The following is an 18,539-nucleotide window of genomic DNA, read 5'->3' as shown; positions in this document are numbered from 1 at the left end:
CGTTCTATTCAAAGCTGAATGAAGAATTTACAAATGCCCATCCTAATATTATAGTATATTACTTTACGGAGTATTTAAACGGTATTCAGACATTAAATTATATTAAATTTAGAAGTAATAATACAAGGAACCTTACTAGCAAACAGAAAAGAAATAACAAACACTTGGAAAATTGTATGACTGAAAACATTAATGAGAGAGCTTACGCAAATTAAATATTTAAAGAAAGTTTGCTTCAAATTTGAAAATCAACGATTTTTAATTGTGTTTATTAAATGTTGTTATTTGTATTTTGTACACCTAACCTAACCTAAGTGATGACTAATTGACTTTCAAATCAACGTTTTTACTTTTTAGATTCTGAGTGGAACGATGAATGTATTGATTTTACAATGTTGTGTATTTTTTTTTTTTTATTTCTATCATAACGGTTTGGGGCACTAAAACTGCTTCGATTTCTTTCAACAGTATCTTGTTCGATGGGAAAGTGAATCTAGTTAGTGCATTCAGGAAGTCAAAATTTAAAATTCCCATTAGTTTTCAAAAGCACCGGAAAAAACAGCATACAAATTAAGGAACAATGGGCATTTTTACGCCAAATCGGTTTTCCACAAATCGATTTTGGTTTTTGGTGTAACTCTAAAACAAATGAACGTATAATATACGTATGTATATTATACATGACATTTTCACTGGTTGTTTTTTAGCATTTTCTATATACGATAAAATTTGAATAAGATTTATATTGAACTGTTAAGGAACTTTTTCCGTTTCCAATTTTCTTAGTCATTTTTTCTATTAATTGTCAATAAACCTTTCTTTGTTGGGTAAAAAAGCTTGACAACTGAATACAATGCTCCTAGCTACTATATTGTTACAATGACATTGAAAAAATGTCTTAGTCCCAGTTTTTTTTATAAGCATTTAAAGTTCAAATCTTGACAAAATACGGAAAAATCACGAAAATTAGCAAATTAATTTGAGTTGAGATTTCATAAAAATTTTTCTTTTATATCTAAGATTTGAAAAAGTAATACAAGATTATTTATAAGTTTGTCAACTTTATCAAAAAAAAAAAATGTCTACAAGCAAATCAAATTAAATTGTTATGAGCGTTTGAAGTTCATATTTTTACAATATTGGATATTCACTCGATTTCTCATGTAGCGGTTTTGTTATTTTGTTGTTATTTAAAAATAAATAACTGTAGATACATGAAAATTTTACTGAATGTTTATATTTTCATTTTCTATACATCTTTAATTTTTTTTACTCTTTTTAAGTTGTTTACGGACATTGTCAGTTTTCAATTTTTTTTAGTTTCTTTTTCTATAAATATAAACAAAATTTTATTTGTTGGGTAAAAAAGCGTGAAAATTTAATGCAAGGCTCCTGATATATTTTTACAATAGCAGTTGAAAAATATTAAAAATTTAAAAGTTACTTTAAAAACACATATTAAAATAAATAATACATGGTTTCATCGTTATTTTCTATTTTAGATGAATAAAAAGTCTATCGTATTATAAATCTACAAGCCATTGATTTAATATTAAGTTTACCATTTGCTATATTCATGTCAAGCACTTGGTTTTTAAACCTTTCTGGAAAAAAACAAAACGTAAAATATGCTGTATTAGATTATGTGCATATTATGTATAATTTATAATTTATAATATGTTTATATTCAAAGAACTAACGAATCTTTTATATTATAAAAAAAATAACTTATAATTGATAAACCATTATGTTATCCTTAAGGTTCCTGAATATTATAATTTATTACAGAATATATTAAGCACAGTATACTATTATTATATTATATGAAAAAACTTCAAATTTATACAGATATATTTTTTTTAAAACTTACTAATACATCCATAAAAATTTCGTTTATTTGGTTCTGATATTAATACTTTATCTGTTAAAATAATATGTATGTTGATTATTTAAAATATATTAATATCTTAGGACTTACCAATTTTATTATTTTAAAACTGGGTTTTTTCATTAAAATTATTCATTGTAGGTGTATAACTAATAAATAGCTTTTTTTGTTCACATTAAATAAAAATAATTTGTTTATCAATTTTTTCAATTAGAATATAACAAACGGCAATAGTTACTACTTACTAGTAATTACATTTTTTTTTTTTTTTTTATTAAAGATAATGGTTTTAACATCTTAAGAGTTAAGATTATTAGCCTACAATTGTAACAAATGTGAATAGAAATAAAGTAAAGTATTTACAGATATTTACAATTTGTGGTTTAAATGTATGTAATGAAAAAAATTGTAAATTGCTTCAGTGTTCTTTTCGCTGAGAACAAGTTGGGGGGATGTTGAGTTTTTGAAAATTTTTCGAGGTTCAGCGTATTTAATTACATTTATAATCTAATAATTATAAATAATAACTATACATGATAAAAATTGAATAATAATAGAAATAATCTACGGCAAAAAACGATTTTATTGATGTTTTACAATAATGATAACTAACTGAAATATTTAACCAATGACACGGCCCTAGCGCCTCCGTTTTCTTCTCAGCCGGCCGTGCACAATTCCACTCTGACCAGCGTGGTTCGTTCGGGTACCCATCTCGCCGGTGGTGACGCATGTACAGCCCTAGCACCTGTGTTCTCTCCTCAACTGTACACACTGTCACTCTGGTCCAAAAAGGAGTATATCGAGGTTAATATGATAAGATCGCTTTGGTGATTTTTATTTTTACAATTTTTAGGTTCAATTTGTGGCACTTGAGAATTGGCGATTAACAGTGCATTGGTCGCAGCTGTCCGTAGACTGAATTTAATAAGGTAACGACACAGCCTGGCGGATCGCTCGTGCTCTTATCTTTTCATTTGCGACCGATTGCTAACCCTTGCCAAGACCGAACAATCAGGTACTATTGTTTTTAAACCTTGTAGTCTTTATAAGTATGAATCTTATAAGTTATAACTATGAACCATTTAAAAGTTGGCAAACCTATGTTAACAGTAATTTAAATTTTTGAAATACTTCGACCCTGTTTGATTTATAAATATTGAATTTAATAGAATATTAGTTTATTTCTGTAATTCAAATTTCAATAAGATACAAAACTGCAAGGGCGTGGTTTGGTGTACTTACCTACCTACTAAATACTTGTATAACATTAACATTGTTATGCAATTTCAAGTTGTGTTATTGTAATAAATATTTTTTTTTAAGAAAATCTATTATTACATCTTTTTTATATTATGTTGCTTGACTTCCTTAATTATACGCGTTTAATTTACTTTTATTATCGATTGAATAATAGCAATTGAATATACGTACAGTAGAACCTCGATAGTCCGGACGAATTTAGACCGAGCATCGTCCGGATTATCGATTTTCCGGATTACCGGAGGTTTTTCAAAATTACCTACTCAAATGACTAAGATTTTATTTTTAATTTCGCCATCTTTATATTTATTGCATTTTAAATTACAAGAATAATAATTAAATTAAATTAAAACTAAACTAATGAATTACAAAAAAAAATGTTTATAATAATATGTATGTAGAACTTAAGACGTATAGTAATCGGTAATTTTTTTCTGAATAATACTTTTAATTTTCATTTCAAAAGCGAGTTCTCTTAATTGACGTACCAACAAAATATCAGTGCTATCCATGTTCTCATCTTCTGCCCATTGCAATACAGTATTCAGTGCATTCACAGCTTCTGAAGGAGAAACTTTACTTGTACTGATTGAGCCACTTTCATCCTCGTCGTCAATATCATCCTCTTTTGCTGCAATTTGTAGAATTTGATCATCAGCTAAGATTTCATGATTCGCTAAATCTTCGTCTGCGCCACGGCAAGCCCATTCCTGTGCTTGAGAATCAGACATTTTATTCGTACATGTTTCCTGTATCTGGTTTATGAGCGTAGAAAGTTGAATGTCATCGATTTCAACAACTTTGTCGATTTCATTTTCTGCTTGGAAAGGAAGTAAGTGTTTCCACGATTTCTTTATGAGCATTGGCGGGACCAATTTCCAACAATTTGCAAGACTGAAAACTACGTCTTTTAAATTTATGGCCTTTAGAGCATCAACAAGGTTTTCACCATGCACCGGATCAGCAAGAACATTAACTAAGAGAGACTTACGATAGTTTAATTTAATATTCTGAATTACATTTTGATCCATCGGTTGAATAAGCGCTGTAGTATTAGGAGGTAAAAACATTGCAAAAATGTTGCCATCATCACTACGTAATTCTTCTGCTGATGGATGTCCAGGGCAATTATCCAACAATAATAAAGCTTTTGGAGGTAAATTTACATTTAAAAGGTGCTCACGAACTATAGGAACAAATTGTTTTTGAAACCAGTCTAAAAATAAAACACGAGTGACCCAAGCATTTTTTTGTCCACGATAGCATACGGGAAGGTTAACTGATTTAAACGCACGTGGTTTTTGTGCAGTCCCAATAACGAGCAAAGGCAGCTTATGAGTTCCACTTGCATTAGCACAAGGCATGAATGTTATTCGAGCTTTAATAATTTTTCTCCCAGGGGCGTTTTTCTCATGACTTGATGCTAATGTATGCTCTGGTAACATTCGCCAGAATAAACCGGATTCATCAGCGTTATAAATTTGTTCTAGGTCCAAATTGTTTTCATTTATGACTCGCTGTAACTCATTTCGAAATGGTTCGATTGATGCTTCGTCACACGAAAGTTTCTCACCCGTTATTTTAAGGCGCCTAATACCATGACGATGTTTAAAATTGTCTAGCCAACCTTTACTAGCAGTGAAACCATCTTCCTTCTTTGTTATTTCACGGTGAAATAAACGTGCTTTTTCGCAAATTATTTCACCACTTATCGGAATGTGTTGTCTCCGCTGTTGCATAAACCACATAAATAAAGCATTTTCGAGAACAAGATTTTCCGGCTGTTTTAAAGTTTTACGTGTGCCTGGACCACGTTCAGTTGTGCTGACAAACTTCATAATTTTGTCTTTATTTTTTTTTATGTCACCAACAGTCGATTTACCTATTCCGTACTTCTCAGCAATTATACCATAGTTCTGGCCATTTTCTATTAGCTTAATTATTTCAATTTTTTGATCTAAAGTCAAAGTTACGTGTTTACGAGGAGCCATTGTAACAAACAAGAATAATAACCACTCGACAAGAAAGAAGTAAACGAACTGACTATCGGGTATCGATTTATTATGTACTAGGAACAGCAGGTAATAAAAATGACAAAATTGTATTTGTCGATAACAATATCTTATAGATTAATTGGGTTGCGGGAATTCTCGTAAAATCTATTTACGAACAAATGGAATTTTGCCGTCCGGATTACCGCGTTCACCGGATTATCGGGGGTCCGGACTATCGAGGCTCTACTGTATTACTGTATTACATCATGACAAATTAAATAGGTATGTCAGCAACTCGTAATACGCATGTCTGTGACGTAAGCATTTATTTTCTCCAACTAGTTTTGCGGTGGAGTGGCGGCGGCAGCTATTGCGGCAGTGACGGCGGTGGACCAATGAGAAACAGAGAAATGCTTACGTCACAGAATAAAGCTGGATGCGCGATTTGTTTCAAAACTGCTATATTGCTGACATACCCATATAATTTGTCATGTATTAGATACTGATTTAACAATAATAATTCCCGTACCTATGGCTTTAATTTGTTTGGTATACATTCGTTCTAAAAACAAAAAAAAAATCAACTATAATTAATTTTTTAAACATTTTTGATGCGCCAAACCTAATTATCTAAATAACTTGTATTTTATCCCCCCCCCCCCCACGCACACACACTCTTCGTTTTCATGGTATACAGACAGTAATTATTTTATTTTCATAGTTATTTACTTCATAATTATTAGTTTTGATTTTAGACTGCTTTTGTTTCATTGGTTACTTAAACATTTAACGGAGCTTAGGGAGTCTGTGAATATTGCTAACATTTCGGTAGTGAATGAAGTAGTAAGTTATTTTTTAATTTTTGTGATGATTGAAAAGTAGGTCCGATGATTAATATTCCAGTACTTTTTCGGTTTTTGATGCGTTGGTGTAGATATGTTTATAATAAGGGTTTTTTGTGTCTTTAACTGTTTCATTAAATAGTAGTTTATATATTATTGTATATTTGTCATTTGATGCTGTATCTTTTTTTTGTAACTAGCTTAGGATTCACCTATTTAGTGATACTCTTTGATTTTTACATGGTGGTATTTATGGTATTTCACAATTTATTATGTGTTTGAAAATTTGAATAATTGATTTGGTGTTATTGATTCTTCTGTACATTGGTTAAATAGTTTAATGTAGTTTTTAAATGTATTAGTGAGACGGTCATTGAATATCATGCAGTAGGTTGATTTTTGGTTATGCATTGCATTTGGATGAAGAATGTAAGCAGTTATGTATTTCTTCTATATTTTAAAGGCAGTTCAATTTATTTATGATCTTCCTATTATAAATATTGAATGACCTGATTTATTAAGAGGACGTCTCACTCGCATATTATATTGTCTCCGTCTTACAGATGTACGACATAGAAAATGTACATTCACCAGTTTCAATGGGCGCTCTCGAATTACCTCCCGCGAATTTATTTTATATATAAATATATAAATATTATTCATTCTAATTGCCTACTTTTTTGGGTAGTGACCATCTTATACAGTAATTGCCTACGATAGCCATAATTAATCGATTTCTAATCTTATAGTATAGGAAATATTAATATATTTTATAAATTGAGTCAATTGAGCCAATGTCGTTTGATTTATTGTAAATTGATTTTATGTGTTAAGTTATAACAGTAAAAAGGTAAACAGTATTTTAATAGTTAGCGTAATATACCGCTATTACTTCAATAGTTGTTCTTTCATAGAATATTACTATGTAATTATTTTAAATCAGAGTGCGCAAATGCGCAATAAATTGTATTCCATATTGAAAAACGAAAATATTTAAGTATTTTCCACTTAAAATATATAGAGACATGGAAAAATACTTACCATCCTCCTTCGAGAATATATTTCTGATTTCCTTGACAGCTATTATTAAAATAATTGTTAAGTTTGAAATTATTTTCTATAATTAACTTCAAACACCGTGTTTTGTATGTATATATGTATGTAATATGTATGTATGTATAATGTATGTATGTATGTATGTATGTATGTATGTATGTATGTATGTATGTATGTATGTATGTATGTATGTATGTATGTATGTATGTATGTATGTATATATGTATGTATGTATGTATGTGTATATGCATGTATATATTATGTATCATAGGATATTATAGGAAGGCCTAGAGGGAATACCCCCACAGTTTGAATATTAGATTGTAACGAGACAAAACCGGACGCCCCGCTCACGTGGCGCACTCTCGTCACTAACCGTTTATTCTCGCGTACTGAGTACCGCGACGCGCTCTTGCGCATCAATAACACATCACGCCCGCTGAACGCCGCAACATCCGTTCACGACGCAACCTAGAGCGCGTGAAGAAGCAAACATTCTTTGCGACGGCACGCCACCCGAGTTAATAAACTCATGTTCGTACCGAACCCCTCAACTTAAAACCCTTTTGAAGACATCATTGAAATCAGCATGTTCCAAACTATCGATAATAGATTTCAATGGGTTTTAAGTTAAAAAGAAAACATGGTAATCTTCAAAAACCTATTGTATGTTACATGCATCCCATGAAAGCCATGACTATGATAAGTACCAGCCAGAAACACGGCAAAAACAACAGTTTCCCCGCCGAGTGCGGTATATTAATGAGCCGGACGATAGTAAAACATCGTTATACATGGACGCGAATTACCAACCATATAACAGCATTGCCCCCAGACTGAGTAAGCCGGACGATAGTAAAACATCGTTATACACGGATGCTCAATAGTCTGTCCCAGCTTTCCCTTTCCGCTCCAAATGACCGTGCGCTGCGAAAAAGTGTGTTGTTGTCGCTCGTTGCTCTACGTACACTCTGTGAGACGACCAACACCAGGCTCCGCAGTAGTCAATCCGTCAGCCGAGGACATACAACCACCTATTACCATGTTACCGTGCCACTGTACGGGGCGTTATTATTGAAAGTACGCCGCCATCGAGAGCAGAGCCAATACTTCACCAGCTACCGAACAAAACTGTGAGTTATATGTTCGCATTCCCACCCCTTTATGTAACCCCATTAAATATTTTTATTGTACACTCTGATGAGTATAATTAAAATAATTTATAAAATATTGTTATACAAAACATTTGAATTATACAAAACTAAGATGATGAGCACATTGGTTCAAAACAGGATATTTCAATAAATAATAAACAATTTATTACCAACCAATTGCGTTTCATTACAAGATCCCTTATAATTATTATTGTCTATTTCGATCAAGTAACAGATAAATGTAATTATACTTATCATATTGAACTTGACGTGGTGAACGACAATATAATATGACCTACTGATATCAGGTATCACTTTTGTCATTGTTCATTATAAATTATAATAGTTTTTCACATCAGAACATAATAAATAATATAATTTTAGATTTTGAGAGCGAGTTGGTACTTTTGAGAGGTAAAAATTTAAAATGACTAGTACTTTTCATAATAGTAATAGAGGAAAAACAATAAGGAAGTTCTGGAATTTTTACACAATACCAGTTTTTGACAAAATTGAATATTGTATTTTTGGTGTAGGTAATTCAAAAACTAATTACCGTATGTTAGTATTATGAGATAATATTAACAATTTAATAAAAGTTTCCTCGTAAGTTTTTCTACCTATAACAAAAAAAAAGTTTGCCGGAAAATCGCATTCATTTTTTATAAGCGTTCAAAGATCAATTTTTTTTTACGTTGGACATTTACTGACTACAGTTCAAACCCTTGCTTTTTTCCGACTCGTCCACATCGACGAGGAATGTTCACGAACTACCACTCCCTTTCTGCCATACCAACATCTATCACGACCCGGTGCGTCTTCGAAATTGTCGAGCTTGGCAGGTGAAAACGCGTCACTCGGCTGTCGTATTTTCACCGTTTTTCGAGTGTTCCAATGTTCCATCAGTTTTGTGTAATTTATAGGGACAAAAACTACAATTTTATATTCAAATATATGAAAATTGCGAAATAAGTATTTAGTAAGTACCTTTATAAGTTAATTAAAACAGATTGTTGTACATACTTCTTAATCGGGTTGATAAAAAGTAAACTGTGCACATTAGGGACAATTAGTAAATCGAACGTAGCATAAATTCAATCACAATTCAGAACAGTCTGCCTTTCCGTTTGTGTAAGCAAGGCAAATTAAATACGTCGACACGGGTCGATATAAACGTATTTTCCATCACTACTAAATTAGGCACGATGACGGACGTATCGCCAATTACGCGATTAAGCAAAGCTTCGTGTGTGAGAGAGAGAGATAGATAGTGGATACAGGCAGACAGACAGATACCGAACGTTAAATGCATCTCTGATGATATTATATGGATCGTAAACACTGTTTGATTTAATAATACACTATAACATTATTATACGTTTCTTCTCAAACATGATTTGCCCTTCAGCTATTGTGTGCACAATATCATATCTATAAACATTCACAATCTGTACGTATGACACGATACACCACACACCATTTGTTGAACGTCTTTACTCCAATTTTAATTAAAAATTTCTTATACTCACCAAAACTCAATATTGTGAATGCCAACAATCACCGAAACTTAATTGTGAATGTCAAAACTCACCGATAATCTTTGTCAATGTTGACATTCACCGGTGACTGTTGGGTAAATTTTTAATATTCATTCAAAATGCTGACATCCACCAAAAACAGCAGTGAATGTCAACATTCACCAAATATCGTCATTCAAAGACATATACTGATATACATAATGTAATGTATTCAGTAATACAAAAACTAAATTCGAATCAAGCTAAATATTTTATAACTTATGCATTTTTGTAATTGATTTATATAAGTACAAAAACTAACTTACTTGGAAAAAATGAACAACATAAATGCACACCATAATCCCTCTCGGGTCTTACTTCACCTAATAAAAATTAAATTAAAAGTCACTGGTGGGTGATAAGTTAGAGTTTTCTGAAATATAATGTATTTAGTTAAAATAATAACTTAATTAATAGTAAAAAAGTTTTAAATATCTATGTAACTTATATTAAAATGAAAACGACTTCTGAACAATATAATATACAGTTGCAAAAAATACAAGAATGCCAATTTCCCATTCAATATTAATATTAATAACCTGGTACCTAGCTAAAGGAAATTCAATTATACCTACAACTTTATTTTAGCCAATTAAATATTTTGAATACAATTTAAATTGTAAAATTATACATTTTTGGATTAAATTGAATGTTTAAAATTATGTTTTAATAATGCTATTGCTATACATGGGTAGTAGGTACATTGTTTTATTCATAATTATTTCTTCATTATTTATGATAAAGAATAATATTTTTACTTACTTAAAGCTTTACATATGTCTTCTAAAAATTGTTTACCTGAAATATAATAGTATAACTGTATAAGTAGTTATTTATAAGTGGTAGATACCGTTACCATAATTACAGACATGATATGTAATAGCAAGTCAGCATTGCCGTATACGCCGATCACTTCTGACGTACACAAATAAACAAACAAATAATATTATTATAAGCACTATATTATTAAACACTGGCTAACCACTGGCCGTCTTCCGTCTTCACATATCATTATATCAATTTTTCTATCAAAACACTATCGATAATATCGATATTAAGTTTAACCTATTTACATTGTACTTATTGACTATGCGTACAAATTATACTAATTGTTATTTAATTATATAATTGTTATTTTAACCTAATTTGGTGGAATGCATGTATCTACGTTGTTACTTAGCTTATTGAACATTGTATAATTTGTTTTGGAATTTTACCTGTTACATAGTTGTAACATTAGCTGTTACATGTTTTCTTAACCTAGTTAAATAGTTTTAATTTTGATATTTTTTATATATTATGCATGATATAACAGCATTTAACCGTATAGGCATAAGAGAAGGCTGTTTTATTTTAAAGTTTGCAGACCCTATCTTCGATAATCCAGCACCAATTGAATCGTTGTTAGGTGCCGACATTATCCCACAGGTGTGGATTGGTGATCAATAATCACTTAGTCGTGGTCTCCTGTTCGCATACAGTTCTATTCTGGGCGCTAATCGATCCAATTCAGCAAGACGTTAGCTCCAACGCACATTACATGTTAGCATCTTTCAATCCATCCATAGAATCGCTAATAGAGAGGTTAGTACTATGCTGCGCAGGACTTTTAGCACGTTTGTTGGTATAGATCCAGAAAACGTTATTAGCACAGCAAATGATTTCGGAAATATACGCTTGGACAAATTCGTCCATTGTCCTTTCTTGGCTTAACACCCTTAATAGACGTTTTTTGTGTCCAACGCAATTAGTAAAGTCAATCAGTTATTGCCAAATTGTAATTAGTTACATGTTTCATCTGAAGGAAAACCGGGCAACTGCACGTCCGGTAATCTAAAACCATTGGAATTGAGTTATCATGGTCTTTATTGGGATGGACCTAGTTTCCTGTCTAGCACTCCGGATGGATAGCCATATGAAATATCACGGATTTCTATAGGAGATTTCCCTGAAGTTAAGCAAGTTTCGTTCCTGATCAGTTCCAATCAAAACCAAGAATGGATCATCAGGTTTTCCTCCTCTCAACATATGCGTCGCGCGTTTTAGTATAGTTGAGATGGTTTGTTTCGTTACCTAAAAGGAAAAATACACATATCGGGCCACTGTCACTTGTTGAATTAAACGAATCCCTACCAGCATTATTAATTAATGTTCTCAGCCTGTTTATTTTCGGTCTTTGTTGCAAAAATTGTCTCAAAAGTCAAGAGTTTCATGTAAGCAGTTGGCTTAAGCAGTCAACGTATCTTTACCCTTCCGAAGGCATTATTCGAGTAGGAGGTCGTTTACCTAACTCTCATAACGTCAAAACACCCAGTTTTATTATCAAAAACTGAAAATATGTCGAAATTAGTTGGCATGTTTTCTGGTGTCACTCTAGCAATCGACTGATGACTTCCCTCATCTCAAACCCGTTGTAGATTTTGTCGGTTAGAAGGGCAATTGGAAACGAAATTAAGAGCTGTATTACTTTCATTCAGTTATCGGCGGTAAATCCACAACCGGTCATGCGGCTGACTTACAACTGTCTCGGGTTGTGCCATGTCATCCTTTCTCGAAGGTTGGCATCGACTTTGCTAGTCATATCCACATAAAAAACCTCAAACTTCAAAAGACCAGAAAAGTATACTTTATATTTCAGTGTTCGTGTGCATGCCGACGAAAGCTATTCATCTTGAAATAGTGTCTGATATTTCTACTCCCACTTTTTTGACGGTCCTAGATAGATTCGCTGCAAGATGTGGCCTACCTTCTGATATTTATTCACAATGTGCCACAAATTTAGCATGTATGTCAATATAGTTTCACAAATTCTTGTCAGATTCAAAAACTCAGGACCACCCAAGTTCACAGAGATGAACCCCAGAGATTTAGAATGTTTAACCCCAGGATATTTTCTAACAGGTCAACAACTACTGTCAATTAACTTAGATTTGGAAGGTCCTTCACCAGTGTCACCAGATGTTTTGGAAAAAATAGTCCTCTGAATACCTTAATAGTGTACTGTTAACTTCAAAATGTACCTCAACCGATTGAAGATAATATATCTTGTAAAATGTACTTAAATGTATTTAATGTACTCGTTCTTTAAATATTAATATTAAAACATTTTTGCTTTTGTTTGTTAATAGTTTACCTACTTAAAAACAAAAAAATATTTTCATAAAAATATAACACTTAAAAATTACTTACCTATGCACTCTATCAATTGGTTAAACTTTTTCCCAAATGAGGTAATATAATATTGTGGTACTAAAATAAAAAGTTTGATCATCATTAGCTACGTAAATTAATTAGGTACCAAATTAAAACATATAGTAAACTAATAGGATTGTTATATATTATATATTATGCATCCACTAAGTAAAATCGCTCATTCCATGAGGTGGACATACACTTCATGAAATGTATCCATTTTAACTAAATGCATTTTTAGAATGCACCAAATACGTTTAGTTAAAATTACATTTTATTACACTATATGGACAATTTTTTGACCTATTCATGAAGCGGATGAAATTAATTTTATCCACATTCTGTAATATTACTGAATTATTTTATACGAGTATTTTTGGTATTGGGTAACTGTACGATTTACACTAGGTAATTGTGTACAAAATAAATATAAAAGTTGCTTAATTTATGGTGAATCGGTGCATTACGTATCATGTAAGTTAGACTCTATTGATCAATTATCTTACAACATTTGTCAGTTATATAAAGAAAAACAAACATTAATTAGTTACATAACTTAACAATGACAACTTAAATTAGTTGATTGGAAGTTGTCAACTGTGAACCAATAATAGTTAAGGTAATATAAAATAAATTAGCTATACAATTTTCATTAATATCTATGAATTAACATAATTCATAGTTCATACGAAGTATAACATCAAACAAAATTAAATATTTACCTGAATAATTCGTTAACTCATAAACTTCACCTATATTTAAAATCATTTATTTTGTAAATTTGTTAAATAATGAATATATGTATATCTATATTAGTTAAAAAAATAATTAGTATTAACATTACATTCAACACATCCCAATTAATAATTGATGAATTTGTTTGTATCAAATAGAAATTTAAGGGCATATTATGCCTATCTATTTATGCCTATCTAATCTACTAAAATATATCTATTTATAAAATTATTTTACCAATAAAAATAACAGATATTTTTGTATTATTTAAGTATTGGATTGTTTTAGTATTATTAATATTTAAATACCTATAAAACCATAAAAACGAACAATTTATTATAAAAAATTTTAACTCGATGAATTATTTTTAATTCGATTGAGGTATGTTAAGTTATTTTAACCCTAAACTATTAAACTAGTTAAGTGCATAATTTAAGTTAAAAGTAAAAAAAAATAACTTTTTAACTAGTCAATGCCCATCTTTGTAGTTATGTACATCTTAAAACCAATTTAAATATATAACAAACATTATATAAGTTAGAAAAGCCTATTCAATACCTACCTCTAGAGAGTTTTGAACCGAATGAAAAAAGTCTAGGTATAAGTCATTGTGATTTGTGAAATGTATGATATTGTTATTAAAATTATTATTGAGGGTTACATTAGTTACCTAAGTATAGAAATTTAATTTATTTTTAGACAACATTTTAGGATTGACCTGTCAGAAGAATTGTATAATATTTTTAATTAAAAAGGATTTATTCTTTTTTTTTTGGTTTATAAGCTTTTATTCAATCTGTTACAAAAAAAGAGAACAATTAGAACAATTAATGGTAAATATAGGTTAAAATAAAAATAAAAATAAAAAGGCAGCTTAAACAGACTGTAGACTGTAGAGGCCTCCCAGCGGAGGTACTATACGACATGAGTAAAAAAGGACTTCTAAAACCTTGAGTATTATTATAAAAGAATTTTTTTTTTATAAAACCTAATATCTTATAGGTAATATGATATATTTATCATTTATAATCGTTTTTGATTTAATTTATACATTCAAAGAAATTTTTTCAATATGTGGTTAAAAACACATTTTTTGGTTAACTTCATTAATCCAAAAATTAATATAATATAACTTTTACTACGTGTAAATAATAGCACTTGCTTTTATCTTTGTTCAAGGAGATAATTATTGCTTTATTCCATAAAAATCCAGTTACATTATTTTTCATCATTTAGTTCCTAGGATGTTGTTATCTTGACATTACCATTGAGTATAGATATGGTATATTTATACTCAATGACATTAATTTTAACTTGGTTTACACCTGGTTCTGAACAAGGATTTTTTTGGTTTAAGATTTTCAGAATTTACAGAAATATAAACAATAGTTTTTGTTCACGTAGCTCAACACTTGTTCATAGAGGTACTCTATCCATTATTTTCAAATCGGGTTTAGTTGGTATGTTTAACTGAATATTTTTCGATTCTATCAATAACCAATATAGTTTTGTATCTCTAAAATATGTAGAGAAAAATTACCGTCGTAATACTTTAAAGAAATGTTAGAACGTACGACTTTAACCGAACACTTTCAACTCAGAACCATTTTTCCAATGGAATGATTTATGATTACGTTTTACATACTTACAAGATATTATAACAACTATAGTCAAGAAACGTATTAAATCAGTATTTATATTATAAACTTACAGGATTTTTTAAAATATTCAAGACGCTCCTCAAAATTTTTTTCACCTGACAATTTAAATTCTGAAAAATAAATTGAGTATTTATTTTTTACAATAATGATTAATATAAGCTTTTATGTTTATATGCATCGAAAATATTATATAGATTTGTCTCTTTACATAGTAAATGATTATTTTATTGTGTATTTAAGGTGGTCAGAAGCAGCTTATTTATTTCATGTTTTAGATTACGGTACATTTTTAAAATATTCAGATTTCAATTCTGTAAAAAGATTTGAGTTGATCGACCTTTTTTTAGGTTATTGTGAAAATCAATTTTTGATATTTCTTTAAAAATTGTTCTTAATTCTTATTTTGGTTTCTTATTTTTTTAATTTTTAGATTAACTATAGTGTCTTTTTTAAGAAAGTCAAACAGTTATTCTAAAATCGACTTTGACATTAGCCTAAAAAACACAATGATTAGTACAAATATTTTTACAGAATAGAAATCCGATCATTCTGAGCTGACATATTTTTGTCAGGCTTTTAGGTCTAGATTAAATTTAATTGTTTCCTCGGAAAAAAAATGTTATTTCATCAAATGCAATGACTTGTGCATACGCGTGCGACCCGCTGCTATTTGTTTCCCGGAAATGTTCGATGCCAGTGTACCGTTGTTAAATATGCGGGTAGTAGTGGATGCGTATTATAGTAATTTTAATTTATTATTTTCATATACAATTTTTGAACATTTTTGAATATTTTTATTAGTTATTTTATAATTAATTTTATTAATTGTATTTACTAACATTATTATAAATTATCAACTATTGTATTAACTTTTATGATCTTGAATTTATATGAAATGATTCAAATCAATACCAAAAGTTAGCAAATAGTTGGCAAATATTAACAAATGTATTGCAGAAGTCAACAAATCATTTTTGCAGAAGTTATATTTTTTTTTATTTAGGTGGGCCAAGTTTAGGTAACCCACTCACTTTGTCCGATCGTTCCAAAAAACATCGTTAATTAGAAAATAGTTAAAAAAATAATAGCAAAACTATTTTTGAAGCATTAAAAAAATTATTTCAGTCCACCCACCCAGCGCAATTGTCTGAAAACAAGAACCGGTAGTGATTAGATTTTTTTATTAAATATCGTTTTTTTTTTTTATACGATTAGGTTTTTTTATCCAATTAATATTTATTTTATTCTATCAAGATTTTATAATAAATATAGATATGTGTATAAAAAGAATTTCAATGAAAAAACAGTAGAAGAGAATCACTACCTAAAATAGGAGGCAATTCAAGTGAATGATATTTTTGAAATCGGAAGGCTATTCAAGTACATAACCTTTTTAAAAAAAATTCACGGTAGCCAATTCAAGGGTCAGATGGGAGGCTATTCGTGAGCACCCCAATTGAGTGATCCTAAAATAACTGTTAGACAGGTTTTGTGTGTCTTTCATATGAATATCGGGGACTATTCGGAGGAAGGTAAATAATACCAAAAATCAGTTTTAAAAGAGGATTCGTTCTATCGAGTTCAATATAGGTAATTTTCTATGTGTATGCTTGTGGGGCGTATAGATGTGTGCGTAGTAATAGTGATCAATAGTGTGAGGGGCTGTGTTGCGGTATCACCCGTATAGAGTGACAAGCGGACAAACGGTAAGACCTGCTATAAGCATTATCATCGGACGCTCTAAGCTTTATGACTATCTCTAGAATAAATTCAAATTAGTACTTTGAAGCTAACAAAACAAAGCATGTTGAGGTACGATGGTATGCGTTTGTCGTTTCCCAAAATTAGAATACCTATCGGGATCTCATATGCCGTAGCGCTATTCAGTTTAAATAAATTGCATTGACTAGGTATAGATATGTATGTCCCAGCACTGTTCCAATTTAAAAAAAAGGTAAGAACGAAGAAGACTTGAAATAATATTCAAACTCTGGTTTTAAAGTAGAAAACACTTTTATTTAAATGTAAAACAAACATAAATAATACACTTATATTCGAAACATCCATACCATACGATCATCGCTTCACACGAACGTACTGAACGTACACCTGCGCGTATGACAACGTTGTATAGAAAATATTGTTGTTGCCTCAGTACATTTTGCTTCTGTGAACTTTTTTTTTTTTTATTTTAATTCGAAATATACAATCTATATTGCATGACATAATAAGTATATATTTTAAGAGACAGATAACAGTATACACAGAAAGAAAAATAAGGTGAGTATAAAGAAGCCACCCAATGATGACACTTTAATTATGATTTTTTTTTTTTTTTTTTAGTTGTGAACTAGAAATTTTTTTAGAAATGCTTTTTTTTCTTTTTCCTTTTTTTATATTAAAATATGTAAAAGGTCTCTGCACCATTTGCGTTTTAAGCGTCTAGGAGGGCTGCCAGGGATTGTAAGGGAGGAAAGGTTTTTAATTAAAGGATTTGAGTGGGAGGAAAGACGGTTGTGGAATCTTTTATAAATGTGTTTGGCTTCTTCATTGATTGTTTTTAATTTTATGTCTGTGTGGAGGGTATGATTAGATATGTATGGAGGAGCATTTATTAATTTTCTTAGCGCAATGTTTTGGAAGGATTGAATTTTGTTTAAATTTGTTTTTTTTGCACTTCCCCATAGCTGTATGCTGTATGTCCAGATTGGTTTCAGTAATGTTTTGTAGATGAGAAGTTTGATATTAGGGGGGTGTGTTTATTAGAGATTAGTGGTTTGAGGATACGAAAACGGTTGTTCAGTGATAGTCTTTTTGCTCTAATATGGAGGGCCCATGTTAGTCTTTTATCAAGTATAAGATCAAGGTACTTAACTGTAGGAGACGATGGGATTGGAGCACCGTATAGAGTTACCTCAGGGGAAGGAGCTGGTCTAAGTGTAAAGGTGGTGTGGAGCGTAGTACCACGAGGATTACCTGTGCGACAGCCCCACGATTGGGCTTCTTTGACCTGAACTATAATTTACAGTCTTAAAATATTTCCACTTATAGTGGCGTACATAGAATTTTTCAATGGTGGGGAGGAGGCTTGAAAATTAGTTACAATTTTATTTTTATTTTGACCAGTCTAATAATTTCAGGCGTTTATTTGAGGTATTTTAAAATGTTTGTAACTTC

At 30.6% G+C, this 18,539-nt stretch overlaps 1 protein-coding gene across 1 annotated transcript; it reads right to left on the bottom strand.

Annotated features, from left to right (window-relative positions):
• Positions 1-1,515: 1,515 nt before the first annotated feature.
• On the bottom strand, positions 1,516-16,418 carry LOC132945719 (uncharacterized). The gene is made up of 10 exons (XM_061015474.1): positions 16,394-16,418; positions 15,413-15,457; positions 13,689-13,718; positions 12,964-13,023; positions 10,537-10,572; positions 10,041-10,097; positions 7,029-7,067; positions 5,675-5,707; positions 1,871-1,921; positions 1,516-1,604 (listed from the first exon to the last, which is right to left on the bottom strand). The coding sequence occupies exons 1-10, from the start codon at positions 16,416-16,418 to the stop codon at positions 1,516-1,518; spliced, it is 465 nt and encodes a 154-aa protein (XP_060871457.1).
• Between the last annotated feature and the right edge of the window lie 2,121 nt (positions 16,419-18,539).

Source organism: Metopolophium dirhodum, chromosome 5 (genome assembly GCF_019925205.1).
Source record: "Metopolophium dirhodum isolate CAU chromosome 5, ASM1992520v1, whole genome shotgun sequence".
NCBI classification, from domain to species: domain Eukaryota; kingdom Metazoa; phylum Arthropoda; class Insecta; order Hemiptera; family Aphididae; genus Metopolophium; species Metopolophium dirhodum.
Note: the sequence above shows the minus strand (reverse complement) of the source record. Positions and strands in the feature narration are given on the sequence as shown.